Source organism: Helicoverpa armigera, chromosome 8 (genome assembly GCF_030705265.1).
Source record: "Helicoverpa armigera isolate CAAS_96S chromosome 8, ASM3070526v1, whole genome shotgun sequence".
NCBI classification, from domain to species: Eukaryota; Metazoa; Arthropoda; class Insecta; order Lepidoptera; family Noctuidae; genus Helicoverpa; species Helicoverpa armigera.
In genome coordinates this window covers 4427214-4450159 of record NC_087127.1, presented here as the reverse complement: position 1 = coordinate 4450159, position 22946 = coordinate 4427214, and the positions used below count along the sequence as shown (strand labels likewise).

Sequence of the window (22946 nt, the reverse complement as noted above, 5' to 3'; positions counted from 1 at the left end):
TTTAAAAAAACAACTAATGTAAACAAACATGGCGAGTTCGATCAGAATTCCCGGTAATTACGATTGGATTTTAAAAAGGTATATTTCTAACGGGATGCTAAATATGAACGGTTTGAATGCGTAAAAATAATTTAAATTTATTTAGTTATTTTATTTAGTACTCACAAATGTGGTTTGATTGGAAAGAAAATAAATATGAGCGTAAATAATTAGGAAAGTGTATGACTGATTCGCAGACCCCAATTGGGGTCTAAACCGAGCTTACGGTGACATTGATGTTCAGACCCCGATTGGGGTCCGCTACGGATTTGACGGTTAAAATACAACACAGATTTTTAATGCCGTGCTTATTCCAGCTAGACTTTAACGTTTATATAGGTAATTTTTTAAAATAGTAATCACAAAATACAATTGATTAGTTGCTTGGTTATTGAAAAAAATATTGGGTGTCTAATTCTTTATCATAAATCTGAGAAAAGTTATCAAATCCCAAACACTACAAATCAAAGATGACATTCGAAAATTTCGATTGTAAATAGGTTTTAACCTGAGTCAAAAATAATCAAACTGGCATGATAGTGATAAAAAATACTGCAGATGCCATTTAAGAATTAGAAAAATAAAGTACTTTCTTTTTTTTGCTTTTATGGTCTCTATAATTTCTGATTTTATTAACCGCCAGTACAAATTTTTAGTCGATTATCTCTAGCTAAATCGACTATAGTTACCCGCGTGAAGTGTTACAACAGTAAAAAACAATAAAAAAAATTAATGCCAATGAAATTGCAAATGGCTGCTAAAGCAGTGATGTCAGATTGGGGGGATTCCCCCCAAATTTGGGGGTATTTTCTGCCCACGGGGGATTTTTTGGGGGGAACAATCCTTTGGGGGGATCAGCGGGGGGATTAAAATTGGCTTGGAGGGAGTTGGAGGATTTTTCGGAAAAGTTTTATGACTGAACGCGACCAAATTACTTACTACTTCATTTGATTCCACCATAGAACCACACACAAAAATGCAGTTGGTGATAAAACTTACGGACATATAAGCAAATTGACATTAGGAATTTTGTCGTTGCCTTTTTCTAACGCTGTTGTGGAAAGAACTTTCTCGCAAGTTGCGATTGATTGAGGATGTGTTAATTTTAAAGTAACTTCAAAGATGCTCAAGAGATTTAACTCGCAGAAAATGTATGGAACTGCAGCCGACGACGCAAGTGAGGATGCTGATCCAGTAATGGAAGCGATTGCAAAATTATTATAAATTATTGTATTTAAATAAATATTTTTCTAATTACTGGGGGGGTTTTCTCTCAAAACACTAACATTTTGGGGGGATTTTGGGTGAGATTTGGGGAGAATGCTAGATCATCATCTGGCAACACTGTGCTAAAGTTGCTTTTGCAGTTGTAATTTTTCGTTAGTGAATTTAACCATACAGTACAATGTTTTATAGTGGAAAGTTAGTGAAATACAAGATTTAACGCTTTAATAAAAGAAGTAAGTGTGTTTATATAGTTAAATCTTAATTTATTTATCAACCGGCGTCTGTTTACCACGCTGTCTCGTATCTTGTCTTGACCCGTTTGTGGTGTATTTTTTGTGGGATCCTGTACGTTTGATGGTAATGTAAGTTTTGTTGGTGCAGAAGGCGGTCAGCCATGTCGCTGCCGCCGTACCTGCTGGGGCCCAACCCCTGGGCCACCATGATGGCGCAGCAGCAGTTGGCGGCGGCCCAGCAAGCGGCTTTGCAAGCCCACGCTGCCGCCGCTGCGGCTGCGCCCCCGGTGCCGCCCTCGCAGCCCCCTAAGCCTCATCATATACCTGAAGAGAAGATCAAGGAGAAAGGTATGTTGTAGCTTTATTTTGTTGACTGTTTATAGGTTATTTTTTGTTGTATGATATATTTTGCTTCTTTCTCTATGGTTTGTGCAAACATACTTTTAAATGGCGCCGGGCAATATAATATTTTTGTTAATCATTTTGTAGTTGATTGACTATGATTCTCTTGTACATAGGTTCTTAGGATTCTATTTCTTTATCATTGAAAACCTTGACCCACTCTATGAAATTAACTGATCATCTGCACTTGTTGATCACCCTAAAAGTAAGAAAATACCTGATGAATTTCTAATTTGCTGCTTTGTAATTTGTTTATACAATCAGTATTAAATACTAGAAGATGCAGTAAATAACATATTTGTTACATTCTATGCAATCATTCACTACAAAACAATGATGTTCTCTGAAATAGTTAACTACCATGCAACATTTTGTCTACCACTACGTACTGTATTTCCTTCACTATAAAGCATCTGGCCACAATATCACAATAGTTTCTTGGTATTCATGAAAATAACATTATATATGTATAATATGAAATCTGTTTCACTCTAATTTTCGTATCTCATCTTCATGCTGCAATGTTTCTTCTGATCTACTCACTGTAGTGGAAGTAACAAATTGCATGCAGTCTTTTCTACAATGTCCTGTGCTAATGTTTGCCTCTATGCTAGGCTACAATATGCCAGCAGTTAACTTGTGCATACACGTTTTGGTGGAATCTTTTCACTACAGGAACAACAGTTATTTACAGTTACAGTCACTTTATCATCCCGCTGCTGAGCACAGGCCTCCTCTCACCCGAAGAAGGAAAGGAACAAAAATACTTACACTACACTACTATACTTACACTAGCCGTTTTTCCGCGGTTTTACCCGCATCCCACTGGTGGTAACCACTGCCCGTACCGGGATAAAATATAGCCTTTGTTACTCGTGGATAATGTAGCTTTCGAATGGTGAAAGAATTTTTAAAAACAGTCCAGCAGTTTTTGAGCCTTTTCATTACAACCAAACAAACAAAGTTTTCCTCTTTATAATATTAGTATAGATTATCCTTAAATTGACTTTCTTGGGATTGATATTATAGCTATAGCAAAAACTAACATAAACACAAGGACTAGATATGATGAAGATATTGTTAAAAACAATGTAATTATGTTAATTTCCATGCTCAAGAAACACCCCATTATCTAAAATTTTGCTTTTAAAGTTATAAAGTAAAATTATTTCCTGTGGGGAATATTATAAACTGCACTTGGTATTCTTCTCCATCCCAGTAACAATGGAGAATGCTGATATTGCAGACAAATGTATGAATAATGAATTGCATAACATTTCACAATATCATTTATTGATTTAATCATGGTCATTATAGACATAGTTAAATAAATCCATTTATGAAATTTCACTAAATAAAATCTCTTCATCTCAAAGAAAACTAAACTTTATGTGGAGCTTTAAATTCATTCTCCTTTTTACTAGCCCAAAAATGGATGCAGCTCCAATCAAAACGCTTCGCCGAAAAGCGCAAGTTTGGCTTCGTGGACGCACAGAAAGAGGACATGCCTCCCGAACACATTCGCAAGATCATCAGGGACCACGGAGATATGACCAGTCGCAAATACAGACACGACAAGCGAGTATACCTGGGCGCCTTGAAGTACATGCCTCATGCCGTCATGAAGCTCCTAGAGAACATGCCCATGCCCTGGGAACAGATCCGTGATGTCAAAGTTCTCTACCATATTACTGGCGCCATCACTTTTGTCAACGAAATTCCTTGGGTCATTGAACCTGTCTACATAGCTCAGTGGGGCACCATGTGGATCATGATGCGTCGTGAGAAACGAGATCGTAGACACTTCAAGCGTATGAGGTTCCCGCCATTTGACGATGAGGAACCCCCTCTTGATTACGCTGACAATATCTTAGACGTGGAACCGTTAGAGCCTATTCAGATTGAGTTGGATCCCGAAGAAGATGGCGCGGTCGCCTCATGGTTCTATGACCACAAGCCTTTATTAGGAACGAAACACGTCAATGGCTCTACATACAGAAAATGGAATCTTACTTTACCACAAATGGCTACTCTATACCGTCTTGGCAATCAGTTGCTGACTGATTTAGTAGACGACAACTACTTCTATCTCTTCGATTCTAAGAGTTTCTTCACCGCAAAGGCTCTAAACATGGCAATACCTGGAGGGCCGAAGTTCGAGCCTCTTGTCAAAGATAATTCAGCCGGTGATGAAGACTGGAATGAGTTCAATGATATCAATAAGATCATTATTCGCCAGCCAATCAGGACAGAGTACAGGATCGCATTCCCGTACTTGTACAACAACTTGCCACATTTCGTTCAGCTGTCTTGGTAAGTGCACATTACAACAACATTGGTATCAAATCTTGCATACCTACTTTAAGGAGAAATGACCAACTAACATTTTATTTTTTCTTAGGTATCACACACCAAACGTCGTGTACATCAAGACAGAAGATCCTGATCTTCCAGCATTCTACTTCGACCCTCTTATCAATCCTATTTCTCACCGTCACTCTGTCAAGTCCTTAGATCCCCTACCTGATGAAGAAGAGTTCCTTTTACCCGAAGAAGTGTCGCCATTCCTGCAAGAGACTGCCTTGTATACCGATAATACGGCCAACGGTATTGCGCTATTGTGGGCTCCTAGACCTTTCAACATGCGATCAGGTGAGAAAGAAACACCATTTCTTTTCAAAACATTGCTATTTTCACACTATCAAATCTTTGAAGCTAATGCAGAAAATTCGTGTTCTAAATTACTGACTTACTTAATTTCGTTCCTTAGGACGTACTCGCCGAGCTATTGACGTGCCTCTGGTCAAAACATGGTACAAGGAGCATTGCCCACCTGGACAGCCCGTCAAAGTCAGGGTTTCCTACCAGAAGCTGCTCAAGTACTATGTGCTCAATGCCTTGAAGCATAGACCGCCAAAGCCACAAAAGAAGAGGTAAGTAATATCCTATTTAGGCGATATACTAGCATTTGTTACTCAGGAAGAGCATAGCTTAGCAATAGTGATTTTTTTTCAAATCGGTTCAGAAGTTTGGGAGCCTTCACACACATATACAAATAAAACAATGCTTCTTCTTTATTATATTAGTATAGATATATTAAATAAAGTAACAAATACACTTGTGTATGTATGCCAGCTGCCCAAATAGTACGAAAACATCAATCTTTCCAGGTATCTTTTCCGTTCATTCAAATCTACCAAGTTCTTCCAAACCACAACCCTTGACTGGGTGGAGGCAGGTCTTCAGGTGTGCCGCCAAGGTTACAATATGTTGAACCTGCTCATCCATCGTAAGAACTTGAATTATCTGCATTTGGACTATAACTTCAACTTGAAGCCGGTTAAGACTTTGACTACGAAGGAAAGAAAGAAGTCTCGGTTTGGTAATGGTGAGTAACAATACAGTATCATATCTTCAAGTTACTGGCTTTTATACTAAAATGATTGGTACTGAAAGAAATGGACATAATGAACACTGGCAAAACATGTAAGAACATGGAAGTCGATCTCTCACCAAAACTGAAGCTACTTTAATGGCCATAGAGAGGCACTGCATATTAAAAAAAAAGCCATCCATGATAAAAAATATTTTGGAGAGTAGTAAAAAAATAATGCAATTTTTCCAATATTTTACGAGATTATATTTATATCGACATTACTTGTCTCCTTCCTTTTTGTATGGTAAAACGGTAATCTATATCCTAACTTTTTACCCCCCAGCTTTCCACTTATGTCGCGAGATCCTTCGTCTAACGAAACTCATAGTGGACTCTCACGTGCAATACCGCCTCAACAACGTGGACTCATTCCAACTGGCTGACGGCTTGCAATACATCTTCGCGCACGTGGGACAACTGACCGGCATGTACCGGTACAAGTACAAGCTCATGAGACAGATCAGAATGTGCAAGGATTTGAAGCATCTGATCTACTATAGGTTTAATACGGTAAGTTTACTGTAACTATGTGTTAGATATTATGTTTATAAAATATTGAAAGGGTTTGTAAATAAGATTATTAGTGACAGATTTTATAAAATTTTATAAAAATATGCGGCCGATAATTTTACTTGAAAGATTGAACATTTAGGACCCATCAAGTAATTTTTTTAAGAAATTACGCCCATTTTCTGAATAACAATTAATATTTTTAGTTCAATGAACATACAGTGAGTAGTAAAGAAATATTTTATTATAGGGTCCAGTATCCAAGGGTCCTGGCTGTGGTTTCTGGGCTCCCGGGTGGCGGGTGTGGCTATTCTTTATGCGCGGTATCACGCCACTGCTAGAACGTTGGCTTGGAAACTTGCTGTCCAGGCAGTTTGAGGGAAGACATTCTAAAGGTTTGTAGATTTAGTATGTGATGCAATAGTATATGATTTCATTTAATGTGACCTAATTTGGTCTTTTAATGACCATCTGAATGTTTTTATGTTATCAATAGCAAAATACATATATATAGTCGTGTTTTCTTTTTTTTTACTTGCATGTATTTGCCTTTCGCCTTAGCAATCCGTTCTAGGGACTTTGCTTACACAAAAAATGAATAAGTAACTTATCAATTGATCATCTCCATACCCATATCTGCAAAATTCGTTAGTTTTCCAAACTTTTATGCTCACCATCCTATTTCTCATCCAGGTGTCGCGAAGACCGTGACGAAGCAGCGCGTAGAATCTCACTTCGACTTAGAGTTGCGCGCGTCAGTCATGCACGACATCGTCGACATGATGCCGGAAGGTATCAAGCAGAACAAGGCCAGGACTATCCTGCAGCATCTGTCTGAAGCTTGGAGGTGCTGGAAGGCGAATATTCCTTGGAAGGTAGGATTGGATGATGATAGCTTTATGTTGGCCAGTATTACTGGAGTTAAAAACACCACAAAAAGGCGTTACTGTTTTAACCCATGCTCGTTTATTTATAAACTTTATTTTATCAATGTGTCACAAGTCACAACTCCTGCACAATTTAAAACCTTGACAGAGTCACTTACAATGATGAGTGGGTCACAAGATCTTCCGTTTCAGCCATTGATTTGCTGTGATTAAGTAGACCATATAAAGTAGAGACCAATATACTTTTCGCGCGATTTGACATTGTCAAAGCTCTACTTCAAAAATAAGTATAGCTTCTCTACATAACCACATCTTCACAAATTCTCTCCTAGGTACCTGGTCTCCCAACTCCTATAGAGAACATGATTCTTCGCTACGTGAAAATGAAGGCGGACTGGTGGACGAACACCGCCCATTACAATCGTGAACGTATTCGCCGCGGCGCCACGGTCGACAAGACTGTGTGTAAGAAGAACCTGGGACGATTGACTAGGCTGTACCTCAAGGCTGAACAGGAAAGACAGCATAATTATTTGAAGGTAAGCATGGGAATACTGTAAACTTTGTATACTGCATACTCTGCTGAGTAATAAACAATTCACTTTTAGTCTGATAGTAGCAATTTTGAAACTTTAGTTATTGACACTTTAAATTATATTGAAATAGGCACATATAATTTTTTGCCAAGTTGAGTTTCGAAAGTTTGTTTTTCAAACTATTCAACAATACCCATAAGAATCAAAATATTTGTCAATCTTCGTTATATCTTTGTTCCATATTATTTGTTATTTGCTTCATCATCATCATCATCATCATCAGCCTATCGCAGTCCACTGCTGGACATAGGCCTCTCCAATTATTATTATTACTTATACTTAGGGTTATTTGCTTACACTAAAGTTATTCTAAAGCAACAACTTTCTTCCAGGATGGTCCCTACATTTCACCAGAGGAAGCCGTAGCCATCTACACGACCACAGTCCACTGGCTAGAATCCCGTCGCTTCGCCCCCATTCCCTTCCCGCCTCTCTCCTACAAACACGACACAAAACTCCTTATCTTAGCCTTGGAAAGACTCAAGGAGGCTTACAGCGTCAAGTCCAGGTTAAACCAGAGTCAGAGAGAAGAGTTAGGACTTATAGAACAGGCTTATGATAATCCTCACGAAGCTTTGTCCAGGATTAAGCGTCATTTGTTAACGCAGAGGACGTTTAGAGAGGTATGTAGAAGCCATAATATTAATAGATTTTTTAATTGATTAAGAGCTGATTTTTCGGTTATCAGTTAGGTCCGTGTATCTGAGGAATAAATACCGCGGTTTGATTTTACTTATTTTCTGTACAATAGCTGTCTAAATGTCAAACATATTCATCAAATAAAGCTATCTGGCAATTGAAAAATCGGCCCTTATTGAATGTTTGTTCGGTAATATTGCCTCAATTTTCGCCAAAATAAAATGTTGACTATCTAAAAATGTAATTCATAATTATTGTTAAGTACCAACGAATTCGTAAGTACAATCATAAAATTGTTCTACCCAGGTTGGCATAGAATTCATGGACCTGTACTCTCACCTAGTACCAGTATACGACGTGGAGCCTCTAGAAAAGATCACAGATGCCTACTTAGACCAGTACTTGTGGTATGAGGCTGATAAACGCAGGCTCTTGCCTCCGTGGGTCAAACCAGCTGATACTGAGCCCTCGCCGCTGCTTGTCTACAAATGGTGTCAAGGTAAGTTTTGGCAAAAATTTGATAACTACATGAAAATTAACAGCATTTTGCTTTTTCGAAAATTATCTTTCTATTGGGATGTGCTTTAAGGAAGTGAAGCATTAGGTTATTGCATATTACTATTACCTGACTTCTCAAAAAGGAAGTTATGTATTCGACTGTGTATATTTTTACTATCTAGAATTATAGGGTTGTTTTATCATGGAAGACTGAAGAAAGAAGAGCTATGCAACTGCCCAAAGTGTGCGTTGTGGCAAAGGAGATCTGCTCAGTCGATCATCCCCTTGTTGCAAACCTCACTTTGGTTGGTTGCACTATCATCTGATCAAGAACGTTTACAGACAAGGAAGAAATTCTATAATCTACATTAAATGAGGAATGCTTTAGTGTCCATTAAATGTGTGTGTATCGATTTTCAGCAGAATCGGCTGAATGTCAATCAACCGATTCTGCTGAGAATAGAAACATGGAATCTCCTGAATTTTCTGTGACATTCCTCTTTATGATATATATTATTGACGAACGATCGCAATATTTCTGTTGATTTGCTTACTAGACAGGTACTAGGTATTTGACATAAGCCCCATACAAGATTCCTATCTATGATAACCAAATCAACAGAATATTTGGAAGGACTATTATAAATTAACTTAAAACAATATTAATAACTGTACATTTCTCAGGTATAAACAATCTACAAGACGTATGGGAAGTCGGCGAGGGCGAATGCAACGTTCTCCTAGAGTCGCGCTTCGAGAAACTCTACGAGAAGATAGATCTTACACTTCTGAACCGACTGCTGCGTCTTATCGTCGACCATAACATCGCTGACTACATGACTGCTAAGAACAACGTCATTATTAATTATAAGGTAAGTTCAAAACAAGTGAAGAGTGAGAAGTGTTACAATTGTAAAAAATAACTTGGATAGGTCTTCAAAAAATATAAAGTTGTAGAAAGCTATAGGCTCCAACTCAGCATAGGAATTGGAAAGAACTCAAATGGCCGCCATTTGCTCATATTGCTAATTTGCTGCCAGCTCGTTGTGGTTTGGTTATCATTAAAATGCTGGTGTAGATTAATTTCATAATTTGCATTCCTACAGGATATGAACCACACAAACTCGTACGGTATCATCCGTGGTCTTCAATTCGCCTCATTCATCGTACAATACTACGGGCTTGTACTAGACTTACTTGTCCTTGGGTTACAACGAGCCAGTGAGATGGCGGGCCCGCCACAGCTGCCCAATGACTTCCTGTCCTATCAGGATAGGCAGACTGAGACGGCCCATCCTATTAGGCTGTACTGCCGATATGTGGATAGGATTCATATATTCTTCAGGTTGGTACATTAACATGAACTTATTTTTCAATTTACTTATTTACAGGGTTCTCTATTTTAAATAATTCCCACGAAATCAAATAAAGATTTATGTATAGTGTGTAATTTATGTATGAAATTAATCATCATAATTTGATCTGTAGCACGTGTGTTATGCTAGATTCATAAAGCCGTCAATAATAATTCTTAAAAAGTTTGATGTTGTTAAAACAACCCAAAATCATGTGTTTCATGAACATCTACGTCTTTTGTAGCTAACAACTGCACTATTTACTATAAATAAACTTACCAATATTTTCCCTTTACACAGGTTCACAGCAGAAGAAGCTCGCGACTTAATTCAGCGTTACCTCACGGAACACCCGGATCCTAACAATGAGAACATTGTCGGCTACAACAACAAGAAGTGCTGGCCCAGGGACGCGAGAATGCGTCTCATGAAACATGATGTGAATCTGTGAGTATGCTACTATGTACTTCGTTTTATAATCAGAAATTATATGTGTTACTTTCACAATATTATCAAGATGATTCATTTTCACCCACTTTCTGAGGAGCTCTTTTGCTATTTTTGGTATATGTGCAAGGGCTCTAGAATCGAAAATTATATTTATTGTAAAGCCGACGAGTTTGTTCATTTGTTGGAACTCACTTATCCCAGGAACTACTTATAGGTCAGAATAAGTAAGAATGTTTCAGTGTTGGGTAGCCTATTTATGAAGAAACGCTATATGCTACTTTTTATCTAGGCCAGCGGAATAGTTCCCGCGGCCGGTGGTTAACGAGACGCAGATGAAACCGCTGGCCGAAGCTTGTAATGGTTCTAAAAACAGCATTTCTCAAGCACCAGTGCAGAAATCAGTACAGCACGACTACATAAATATGGTAACTTTTGAATACATGACTTGTCCTTCCTCAGTGGTCGCGCCGTATTTTGGGACATAAAGAACCGTCTGCCTCGCTCAGTCACCACCATACAATGGGAGAACAGCTTCGTGTCTGTCTACTCCAAGGACAATCCTAACCTGCTGTTCAACATGGCTGGCTTCGAATGCAGGATACTGCCTAAGGTATGGTTATTTTTATTTGTAGAAATTAAATTCTGCTGCATGACTTTGAGCTTGATAAGTAATGTAATATATAAATATTTTATGACAATATTTCACGACTTTATTGTCTTCACATTTACTGTGAAATTATGACAAATTAAACACAAAATGCAGTTATGTGTAATGTAAACGTTAGTGTCCTAAACTGACAATGTGAGTGGACTAAAATATATTCGATATCGACTTAACTATTCGCTAAATTATTTTACTATTTTCACTACTAGGGCTAAAGTATTTATTCACAATTTTCACGCGTAACATTTCCCCTTAGTGCCGCAGCCAGCACGAGGAGCTCTGCCACCGTGACGGCGTGTGGAACCTACAGAACGAGGTGACAAAGGAACGCACAGCACAATGTTACCTACGCGTGGACGACGAGTCGCTCGCGCGCTTCCACAACCGCGTGCGGCAGATACTCATGGCGTCAGGCTCTACGACATTCACTAAGATCGTTAATAAGTGGAATACTGCGCTTATTGGTGAGTTGGATAATCGAAATTAAAGTTAGATTGATTAGGGCGTTTTAAAGAACTTTTAACTATACCGCTTTAGTGTTTTGATGAGTTTCCTGACAGTCTCAATTATTCCCTGCCACACAGACTACAATAAATACTAAGAATACTTAAATATAAAATTAGTTCGGTCACCCAGTTATTGTTTGTAGTAAACATTTAAGTAATTGGGCTGTAGCCTATGATCCTTCATAAACTTCACTCATTGAAGCTTAACATGTTGTATAAGAAAGATATGATTTGTTACCTAAGAAACATGGCCTGATTTAGTACACCTTATTTGACAAAAAAATCTACCATTTATCTCCCAGGTCTGATGACATACTTCCGCGAAGCCGTCGTCAACACACAGGAACTTCTCGACTTGCTAGTAAAATGCGAGAACAAGATACAGACACGTATAAAGATCGGTCTGAACTCTAAAATGCCTTCGCGTTTCCCGCCCGTCGTGTTCTACACACCTAAGGAGTTGGGAGGGCTTGGTATGCTGTCTATGGGACACGTTTTGATTCCACAGGTAAGAAATTGCATTAGTTTGATAACATTTATTTATTACTTTTTATTAAATTTTATAGATAAACTATAAGTTTTATTAGATTTGGAAAGGAATAAAATTATCTCAAAATAACTACATATTTACTATGTGAATTTGTATAAAAAGTATAACCGCCTCTTTACAATTCACAACATTAGGCAAACAAACAAACTCCTACTAAAAACATTTCTTCCCCCACAGTCGGACCTCCGCTGGTCCAAGCAAACAGACGTGGGCATCACCCACTTCCGCTCAGGTATGTCCCACGACGAAGACCAGCTCATCCCCAACTTGTACCGCTACATACAACCCTGGGAGGCAGAGTTCGTTGACTCGCAGCGAGTCTGGGCTGAATACGCGCTGAAGAGGCAGGAAGCTAATGCACAGAACAGGTAAGAAAATTATAAACAGGCTTTTGGATTTACGTTAATTGTGAAAGAGAAAACAAAAGACATGTAAATACTGGAAAATTATATCACATTTTAATAAGGTCAAGAAAAAAATTGCTGTATTGCTATGTGGAAATAGGCCAGAGCAATTTATCCCAAAAATAATGCCTATATTACCAGTCGTATATACCAGCAGTATGTTTCTAATTTTGTATTGTATAAAAAAATATTTTTTTTTGGAAATCTGTTCAAAAGAGTTAGAGCCTATATCATGTAGGCTACATGATTATCCTGAAAGTATACCTGAAATGATGAATCGCGTAGGGGTCCTGAAACCAGAGAGTCCCTGTGCTCTGGAGTGTGCGGAGAGCGTGGCGCTTGCTGATCGCACTGACGTCTCCTCTCCTCACGCTGATATAACGCTATCTGATCATTAACATCTACCAAAACCTCTCAAATATTACCCAAAAACACATCATAACATGAAGATTTACTCCACAGGCGTTTAACATTGGAAGATCTGGAAGATTCCTGGGACAGAGGCATCCCACGTATAAACACGCTTTTCCAGAAAGATAGGCATACGCTTGCTTATGATAAGGGATGGCGTATTCGTACGGAGTTCAAACAATATCAGGTATTATTATTTGCAGTACTATTAGAACAACCTTTCATTATACAAATTATGTACCTAGGGTAGGTATTTTCGTCTTCAGAATTTTTATACGTACTTTTGAGCGATAGCTTATTCCCAAAGATTTTGTGTAATAAATATTTTTTTGGGTGAGTTAAAAACCAAATCATAACTAGCCGTAAAAATGCCTCTCATTGGGAATATACGCGATTTGATGGCTGAATATGGTATCCCGGAAACATGGGGTTTATCAAAAACCTTTACATAAAATCCACACTTAGTTATTTTGATGCGACGGTTGGCTTATTTATACATATCTGCAGACTTTCAACAAGTTTACTTACATCCTAAAACCGTCTTCCGCTTCTCCTAGGTCTTGAAACAGAATCCCTTCTGGTGGACGCACCAGCGCCACGACGGCAAGCTGTGGAACTTGAACAACTACCGCACGGACATGATACAGGCGCTCGGCGGCGTTGAAGGCATTCTGGAACATACGCTCTTCAAGGGCACATACTTCCCGACTTGGGAGGGTCTGTTTTGGTAAGTTTAAATGGTCTTCATGTAGTTTTGGGTGTTGAATGTAGTGGCATATTGTGCTCGTAGACACACCTAACGTATATTCCGATTTAGGATAAATATTTATTTTTCTTGTCGTTTTTTTTCCGAAACAGCGAAAACGATTTTCAATTTGAAAACTCAAATACCATATAGCTCGTGATATGCTTTATTAATTCCGAGATAATCCTAACCTTCGTAATAAATAAATACCTAGAAATAAGCTACTATATACCCTATTCTTCCATCTGTGCAGGGAGAAAGCTTCAGGTTTCGAAGAGTCTATGAAGTACAAGAAGCTGACCAACGCCCAGCGATCCGGTTTGAACCAGATCCCGAACCGTCGCTTCACGCTATGGTGGTCGCCCACCATCAACAGGGCCAATGTGTACGTCGGTTTCCAGGTAAGAACAAATAAATTATTCACATATTTATCAAGGTCTAGAATATTGGTATGTATTTGACAATCAAATATCTTGTGGGTTGTAAAACTTGAGCAGTGTCTAAAACTAGACTGAAAATGGTATTAGGATTGGCAATTTTTCTTTTGATCTATTGCTAACTATACATTTTTGAGATCAAACGGGGATGGCTCTTGAACTACCTTATTTGTAACTCCTAATAAACATAACAGCATATTTAATAAACACTTTTCTTCTTTAGGTACAACTGGATTTGACGGGTATTTTCATGCACGGCAAGATCCCCACACTAAAGATTTCGCTCATCCAAATCTTCAGAGCTCACTTGTGGCAGAAGGTCCACGAGTCTATCGTCATGGACTTGTGTCAGGTAAGGGTTTAATATTGCATATATAATTTTTATGAGTTGACAAATAAAATACCAGTAATGTGCTTTCCATTTGCGATGTAGTTCATATAAATATCTGCGCGTGAACACACTGTCATGATATCAAAACTCATTCTCACTGATACTTTTTTAGTCAAAAGTTTTGGAAACTGAAAAGTTACGTGAATTTCTGTGAGGAGATATTTTTGCTGGATTCTGAGTAGTTAGGGTCTGATAAAGGTGCTCAAAAACCGTCCATAAATGATTCCAAATAAATATCATGATCAGGTTTTACAGTTTTAACTTCTCTCGCTCAGGTATTCGATCAAGAGCTAGACGCGCTTGAGATAGAAACAGTGCAGAAGGAGACCATTCATCCTCGTAAGTCCTACAAGATGAACTCGTCGTGTGCCGACATACTGCTGTTCTCTGCGTACAAGTGGAACGTGTCCCGGCCTTCACTGCTCGCTGATACCAAGTAAGAATAACTTCCTTTAATACTGTTCTCGGATATGTCCAATGTAATCTTTAGGCCTCTGCCTCGAATTTTGCGGGCAGCGGGGCGGCAACGGCGGCGGCGCGGGCGGTCACCGTTTTGACTGGAGCTCACCGCTCGTTGCCCGCTCCCGCGCCGCTGTATTCGAGGGCCGGTCCATTTGATTATACGCGTAAGATCCTGCCGCTCCCGCGCCGCCGCCGCTGCCGCCCCGCTGCCCGCAAAATTCGAGGCAGAGGCCTTAAGCTATTAAAAAATCGGTGTTGTGTCTGATATGTTTGTGCCTTAATAAAGTTTCCACACCGTGTTCATTGCCATCTAGAAATATTTAAGTACGAGTTTATAGCTCGTCTATACCGAAATGCCGCGTCCCTCCATTGCATTTTAAATGTACCGTGCACCGTTAATGCGGTATTGGTCATTACAGTTTTGGCAAGCTGTACTCACAGTTCGCTTCATTTACAGTTACATATGTTCCAATTTTTTATTCAAGATTATGAGAATTTGCAACTGTAATCTTAATTTTCTTCCCATATCCGACAAGGGCGCTGCATAGTTGCAAAAACAAACTTTTAGGCTTCTTTGATTATCTGATGTCAAGGGACAAAATCACGTTTAACATATAGGAGATGTCTTTAAATATGCAACTTTGTCACCTAGAGACACAATGGACAACACAACAACCCAGAAGTACTGGCTAGACATCCAGCTGCGCTGGGGAGACTACGACTCGCACGACGTGGAGCGATACGCCCGCGCCAAGTTCCTCGACTACACCACCGACAACATGTCCATCTACCCCTCGCCCACCGGCCTGCTCATTGCCATCGATCTCGCCTACAACTTGCACAGGTAACGACTTTGAACTTGGCTTGAAGTAAAGCACTTTTCGAACATAAAAATATACCAAAGACAGTCCCCAAAACACTCACCCGTCATCACTTCACATGTGTTTTTACTGGAAAGAAGAAGTGGCGCAACCAACTTCAAAATTGAGTTTTAATTATTGATAATTTGTTCATGGTATATTGTTACTTGCTTCTCGCACCACTATATTGTGAGAAGTATTTTATTAATATGCAAGAATAAGCCCTTATGTTGTCATTAGTGCAGGCTCACTCCAAATCAATTTTATATAAGTATGTAGTTGAAAGAGTGTTTTTTATGAAAGTTTTATTTTTGTGTTTTAAATATTTTGACAGGATAAATATAAATTATATAAGAAATCACATTGAAATATCTCTAAAAATGCAAATTAAACCATTTTCTAACGTAACTTTCCTTCCAGTGCATACGGCAACTGGTTCCCCGGCTGCAAGCCTCTCATCCAGCAAGCGATGGCCAAGATAATGAAGGCCAACCCCGCGCTCTATGTGTTACGTGAGCGCATACGTAAGGCGCTACAACTGTACTCCTCCGAGCCCACTGAGCCTTACCTCTCCAGTCAGAACTATGGAGAGCTGTTCTCTAACCAAATCATCTGGTAAGTTTGTAGAAAATATAATAACGGCACCACTCTAGGGTTATGTTATATTAAGGTGCGTACGGATAGTGCGTTCCTGTGTTACGCGTAGTTGGGAAACACTGTCCACGCGTACAGCTCCTGTACGGACCGCCGCGAACCTGTACGCGAGGTCAATCGATCCAGAGCGCTCCGCGAGCCCCAGTCATTCGCCATGACTCCGACAAGAACACGCGTGTTTATTCATTTTGCCGTCCAAATATAGCGTAGCCGGCCGCGTGCGTCCTCTTTGACGCGCGACCAAAAACCGACTGACGGTGGCTCGCGCGGTACGCGTACCCCAAGAGTGAACGCGTAGCTGCAGGTATGGACTAGGCGTTCCGGATACGCGTAAACTGAGTACGCGTACCAGGGTACGCGCAATCCGTACGCACCTTTATATTTTTCTTGTGTAAAAATCCCCATGTTATTTGGTAACCAGGAATATAAGTACAGTAGAATTTGTTTAAAAAACTTCGAAGAGAATTTTTAAAATCGTCATACAAAGCATTTTGTAAATAATGTTATATGAAAAATTTAAAACCAAACTTCGCGTTCTTTTACGAAATTTGGGCATCACTTAGAATATACATAATTCACGTGCCACATACCTTTAAAAAAAATCTGTTAACTTAGCTCTTACATATTTTTAATTTCATTATTCTACTCAGGTTCGTGGACGACACAAACGTATACCGAGTAACGATCCACAAGACGTTCGAGGGTAACTTGACGACGAAGCCGATCAACGGCGCCATCTTCATCTTCAACCCTCGCACCGGACAGCTGTTCCTCAAGATCATTCACACCAGCGTGTGGGCCGGACAGAAACGTCTTGGGCAGGTAGACAACACAAAAGATATACTTTTATTAAATTAGTTTTAGGCATATATGTGAATAATCCAATATTTGTGTATGTGTCATATGAGCAAGGTCCCACGATGAAAACTTATAAGCATGCCTATATTTTAGTCCATGTTTTTTATTCCTTGAAGTTTTGTATTTTACAACATGTTCTAATTTGTGTTTATTTGTTTGATTTAGCTCGCCAAATGGAAGACAGCTGAAGAAGTAGCGGCTTTGATTCGATCTCTACCGGTCGAGGAACAGCCCAAACAAATTATTGTCACCAGAAAGGGAATGTTGGATCCTCTTGAGGTAAGATTACTACAAAAACCTTAGAAATTACTACCTAGTGGGGTTTTGAAATTTCATTGTAATATTTTCCAAAATTGTGATAAAATCCTCTTATTCCTTCACTAGGTGCACTTGTTGGACTTCCCGAACATCGTGATCAAGGGTTCAGAGTTGCAGCTGCCTTTCCAGGCTTGTCTCAAGGTTGAGAAGTTCGGAGACCTTATTCTAAAGGCCACTGAACCACAGATGGTGCTGTTCAACTTATATGATGACTGGCTCAAGACTATCTCTTCTTATACCGTAAGTTTGATCTTAAATAGCTTTAGAATATCTATCTATCTAAACTAAATTAGTACTGAAATGATGAATCGCGTAGGGGTCCTGAAACCAGAGAGTCCCTGTGCTCTGGAGTGTGCGGAGAGCGTGGCGCTTGCTGATCGCACTGACGTCTCCTCTCCTCACGCTGATATAACGCTATCTGATCACTAATAAACACAAAAATATCAAGAAATCTTCTAGAATTATATACTAATACATAACTTTTGTTTCCCAGGCGTTCAGTCGTCTAATCCTGATTCTACGAGCTCTTCACGTGAACACAGAGCGTACTAAAGTGTTGCTGAAGCCTGATAAGACGACGTTGACTGAGCCGCATCACATCTGGCCTACACTATCTGATGATGACTGGATCAAGGTGGAAGTGCAGCTCAAAGACCTTATCCTCGCTGATTACGGCAAGAAGAACAAGTAAGTGATGGCTAAATTATGACATTGTAGAAACAGTTATATAATATTTATATTGATGTGACCCACCATGGCTGTGGAGGTGAACCATACAGGATTAAGATTTAAATATTTCTGGACAGTTTTTAGATATGAATGGAAAGAAACTGCTTTGTTTTTAGTTTTGAATAACGTAGCTTTTTGTCTAAACTCATCATAGTCTTTATATCCACAGAAATGGAATTAAAACCCATCCGTAAATTCGAACTATTTTAACACATTTATATGCAGCAATTATTCAACTCTATTTCCGTTCACAGCGTCAACGTAGCTTCACTGACACAATCAGAAATCCGTGACATTATCCTGGGTATGGAGATTTCTGCGCCGTCAGCCCAACGCCAACAGATCGCGGAGATTGAGAAGCAGAGCAAGGAACAGAGCCAGTTGACCGCCACCACCACCAGGACTGTCAATAAACACGGAGATGAGATCATCACGTCTACCACCAGTAACTACGAATCACAGACATTCAGGTGAGATATTGAGAAATATCGCTATAGCTTAAAACTCTTTTAGCGTAAAAAATACAGGTGAATATGAATGAAATTGCTATTTGCATTTTTCCACAGTCCATTTATCTCGTTCGTAAAATTTTGTTATGGGAGAGGATTGTGCTACTGCAACTTGTACAAAAAGTATCTGGAGTATTTACATCTATATTTTCTTCCAGCTCAAAGACAGAATGGCGTGTGCGAGCGATATCGGCTACCAACTTACATCTGCGTACTAATCACATCTATGTGAGCTCCGATGACATCAAAGAGAGTGGCTACACTTACATCCTGCCCAAGAACTTGCTCAAGAAGTTTGTCACTATTTCCGATTTGAGGGCACAGGTTAGTACATAGTATAATATTGTTATAAGATGAATTACATAATATTACATAAGTTATTCCAGGTGATTTGCACGCTGAATGTGTACCTTGTGTGTGCTCTTGCGGCACGGTAAATCTTTGCAATATAACGGCTCACGAGGCTCATGCCTACTCTTTTCTTTGAATCGGTTCCTTTTTTCATTATTTGGACGCTAGACTATGTCTAAGTAACACTTTGCGCGATTACAAGAAGACGTTCCTCTGTGTTGTGAGTGAAACCACCGTACGCTCTTGAGATTATTATCACTACAGAAATTAAATATCCTTGTTGTTGTCACGCAGATCGCGTGCTACCTGTACGGCACGTCGCCGGCGGACAACCCGATGGTGCGCGAGGTGCAGTGCGCCGTGCTGGCGCCGCAGTGGGGCACGCACCAGCAGGTGCACCTGCCGCGACACCTGCCGCGACACCCCGCGCTGCAGCACCTGCAGCCGCTCGGCTGGATGCACACGCAGCCCAACGAGCTGCCGCAGCTCTCGCCGCAGGTAACCACGCCCCACAGTACCCTGCCGGCCACCCCGCGCTGCAGCACCTGCAGCCGCTCGGCTGGATGCACACGCAGCCCAACGAGCTGCCGCAGCTCTCGCCGCAGGTAACCACGCCCCACAGTACCCTGCCGGTCACCCCGCGCTGCAGCACCTGCAGCCGCTCGGCTGGATGCACACGCAGCCCAACGAGCTGCCGCAGCTCTCGCCGCAGGTAACCACGCCCCACAGTACCCTGCCGGCCACCCGCGCTGCAGCACCTGCAGCCGCTCGGCTGGATGCACACGCAGCCCAACGAGCTGCCGCAGCTCTCGCCGCAGGTAACCACGCCCCACAGTACCCTGCCGGCCACCCCGCGCTGCAGCACCTGCAGCCGCTCGGCTGGATGCACACGCAGCCCAACGAGCTGCCGCAGCTCTCGCCGCAGGTCAATACACGTCACACAACTACGCAACGCTTACCACCTTGTTACAAATCGCAGTCTTTACAAAAGTACCAGCTTCAGTGCTTGGTTTTAAAAAAAAACAATCAGAACATCTTTTTAGAATCATCATCATCTCAGCCATAGGACGTCCTCTGCTGAACATAGGCCTCCCCCTTAGATCTCCGCAGATCCTGTTGGAGGCGACCTGCATCCAATGTCTTTTAGAATAATTAGGTCATAAATTGTAAATGGCACCGGTAGTTGCTAATCACCAAAATCCAAAAGATAGTCATATATGCGACCTTGTTATTGCCGATTTGATATATGAAAGATGCAAGATATATTTGTTTCATTCACAGTAAAAAGACGCTACAGCAACTATATCTTTAAGTTTTGTTTACTGATCTCTTCTTTTATCCACAGGACATAACAACACACGCGAAAATAATGGCTGAAAACCCGACCTGGGACGGCGAGAAAACCATCATCATCACGTGCTCATTCACGCCCGGCTCATGTTCCCTCACTGCGTACAAACTGACGCCGTCCGGCTACGAGTGGGGAGCGCGGAACACCGACCGCGGAAACAATCCTAAGGGCTACCTGCCCAGCCACTACGAACGAGTGCAGATGCTGCTGTCTGATAGATTCCTTGGCTACTTCATGGTGCCTTCGCAGGGAAGCTGGAATTATAACTTTATGGGTATGTATTTCTAATATACAAATAAGTGCTTCCAAATATCGCGAATTCGCGACCAAATAATGACTTGTATGTAATTTTACAGAACTTCAGTAAAATATAACAATAATAATCCCCTTTCCTCTCCAGGTGTCCGGCACGACCCGAACATGAAGTACGGCGTACAACTGGGCAACCCGCGCGAGTTCTACCACGAGGTGCACCGCCCCGCTCACTTCATGAACTTCGCGGCCATGGAGGACGCCGCCGCTCCCACGCTCGCCGCCGATAGAGAGGACCACTTCGCCTAAATGGCCACACGGTTTTAGTTCTAAGGGATAGTGTAAATAAGCGAAAATAAACTTTTAATAAATTTTACTTTGGGTATTTTATTTCTTACATTGTTTTTAGGATACACACAACCCTCAAAAAGCTCTTCTCATCCATAATAATGTCAAAGGAGCTACAATTTTTGTTTGATTGTTTATATGGATCCTAAGTGCGCGCCAAGCAGTTGCTAAGTATGGATGTGGATATAGGTAGACCTAAGAAAAGAAGGAAGACATTATACAATTCCCAAATAAAATTGGGAACAGAGCAGGAGGAAGAATGAGAGTTATATGTATCCTATTCTGAAACTCACTGTTACGAAGTTATAAATAAGAACCTAGAAATCGTTGATTTGCTTTCTTGTATGCGGTCGCTAGAACGGCTAAGTTACTTGCCGTTCGTGAACGGTAACCGGGCGTGTTATGTATAGTATAATTATTAGCTTCGATAAACAAAATGAATCCTAGTTTCGGCGTCGGCGGATAAGATGAGCGTGAATGTAACTTTAGTAAGATATGTGAAAGACCCGTAACATTAGTAAACTGCAGTGGCGTAGCTTGCCTTGTCGGGGCCCCGTATAAAAAATTGTTTGGAGGCCCTTATATGGCACTTTTTTTATAACCTCTTCCCTTTTCTGTTAACTTTTTCTTTTCTCAGCGCCGCTGGGATAATCTATTTTCCTTTCACTCATTTAATGCACATTTATATAAAGCGCGTAAATAAACAGTGCACTGCACTCCGTGCGGTGGCGGCGTAGCATCGGGTGGCACCCGCGGCGGACTAACTATTGAGCACCTAATAATCATGGATTAAAATTGTAAATAAAAGTACTTAAAAATCGTGTAGAAATCATTCGTGGTGGCTTTTGCTAGGTTTAATTTAACGTAAAGAAACCGGAAACGGGTCATTGCAAACTTATAAAGAGCTATTTTTGAAATTTGGGATATAAAAAAGCCAAACATGTTTTATAAAAACCGGCCAAGTGCGAGTCGGACTCGCGCATGAAGGGTTCCGTAGGTACCATTATTTATAAAACGGACAAAAAAATCATGCTTGTTGTATGGGAGCACCCCAAAATATTTATTTAATTCTAGTTTTCAGTATTTGTTGTTATAGCGGCAACAGAAATACATCATCTGTGAAAATATCAGCTCTCTAACTATACCCTAAAAATCAGTGTGAAATTTTTAAGTTTTGGGAAAAAAATAATTTAATAAAATATTCCATAAATAGTCCCATGAACGATGTTTTCGTAACAGCGCCTAAACAATCTTTAAAGCATTTTTTTCATATGAAGGTGTGAAAAAAAGAAATTAGCGAGTATGCCATATTATTTTTAACATTTTTATCTTTTTTTTTGAGATTCGTCACATTGTTATAGGACGTGGGGCAATTTTGTATGGATTGCGATCCGTCTTCTTTGAATAGCATGCAGTGACTGGTAGTGAACCTAGGCTTTGCAGATTAGAATGGCACCCTCAGTGACTTGTCCCTTCTGCCCGTGCCATCCTGGTCGTGCAGATATGTGTCGACCGAGATGGCACCCCCCGAGACGTGGTACCAGTGGCGGACCGCCCTCTCCCCCCCCTTATGCTGCTACTAACTCCGTGGTTTAATCTACTATATAAAAATAAGTCCGGTTTTCCTCCCTGACGCTATAACTCCAGAACGCACGAACCGATTTCCACGGTTTTGCATTCGTTGGAAAGGTCTCGGGCTCCGTGAGGTTTATAGTAAAGAAAATTCAGGAATAATCAGGAATAATTCAACAGAAAAGTGGGTAAATCGTTTTTCACATACAGCGCCATCTCTGATACATAGCATGTACTACAAACCAATATCCAACACTTCAAGTAGATGGCGCCGAGTGTTTGACAGCTACTCATTGTCTCTG

At 40.4% G+C, this 22946-nt stretch overlaps 1 protein-coding gene across 1 annotated transcript; it reads left to right on the top strand.

Moving 5' to 3' along the window:
- The first annotated feature begins 771 nt into the window (after positions 1 to 771).
- LOC110383687 (pre-mRNA-processing-splicing factor 8) lies at positions 772 to 21100 on the top strand. Its single transcript, XM_064035690.1, has 36 exons — positions 772 to 802; positions 1395 to 1499; positions 1648 to 1847; positions 3326 to 4214; positions 4303 to 4553; positions 4672 to 4834; positions 5072 to 5289; positions 5621 to 5847; positions 6098 to 6242; positions 6541 to 6722; positions 7067 to 7273; positions 7663 to 7953; positions 8276 to 8468; positions 9152 to 9339; positions 9574 to 9812; positions 10123 to 10269; positions 10732 to 10882; positions 11193 to 11400; positions 11745 to 11950; positions 12170 to 12360; positions 12859 to 12994; positions 13365 to 13534; positions 13806 to 13953; positions 14213 to 14341; positions 14656 to 14816; positions 15495 to 15686; positions 16123 to 16317; positions 17007 to 17178; positions 17380 to 17493; positions 17599 to 17772; positions 18026 to 18219; positions 18516 to 18731; positions 18929 to 19094; positions 19416 to 19619; positions 20467 to 20746; positions 20873 to 21100. The coding sequence occupies exons 3-36, from the start codon at positions 1661 to 1663 to the stop codon at positions 21031 to 21033; spliced, it is 7095 nt and encodes a 2364-aa protein (XP_063891760.1). The 5' UTR covers positions 772 to 802; positions 1395 to 1499; positions 1648 to 1660; the 3' UTR covers positions 21034 to 21100.
- Positions 21101 to 22946: the final 1846 nt, after the last annotated feature.

Bases quoted from the DNA above. Each gene is read 5' to 3' on its own strand.
- LOC110383687 (XM_064035690.1), top strand. From the start codon at position 1,661: ATGTCGCTGCCGCCGTACCTGCTGGGGCCCAACCCCTGGGCCACCATG. The intron at 10,270-10,731 runs GTGAGTATGCTA...GTCCTTCCTCAG, and splicing joins ATGAAACATGATGTGAATCT to TGGTCGCGCCGTATTTTGGG. The intron at 17,179-17,379 runs GTAGACAACACA...TGTTTGATTTAG, and splicing joins GACAGAAACGTCTTGGGCAG to CTCGCCAAATGGAAGACAGC.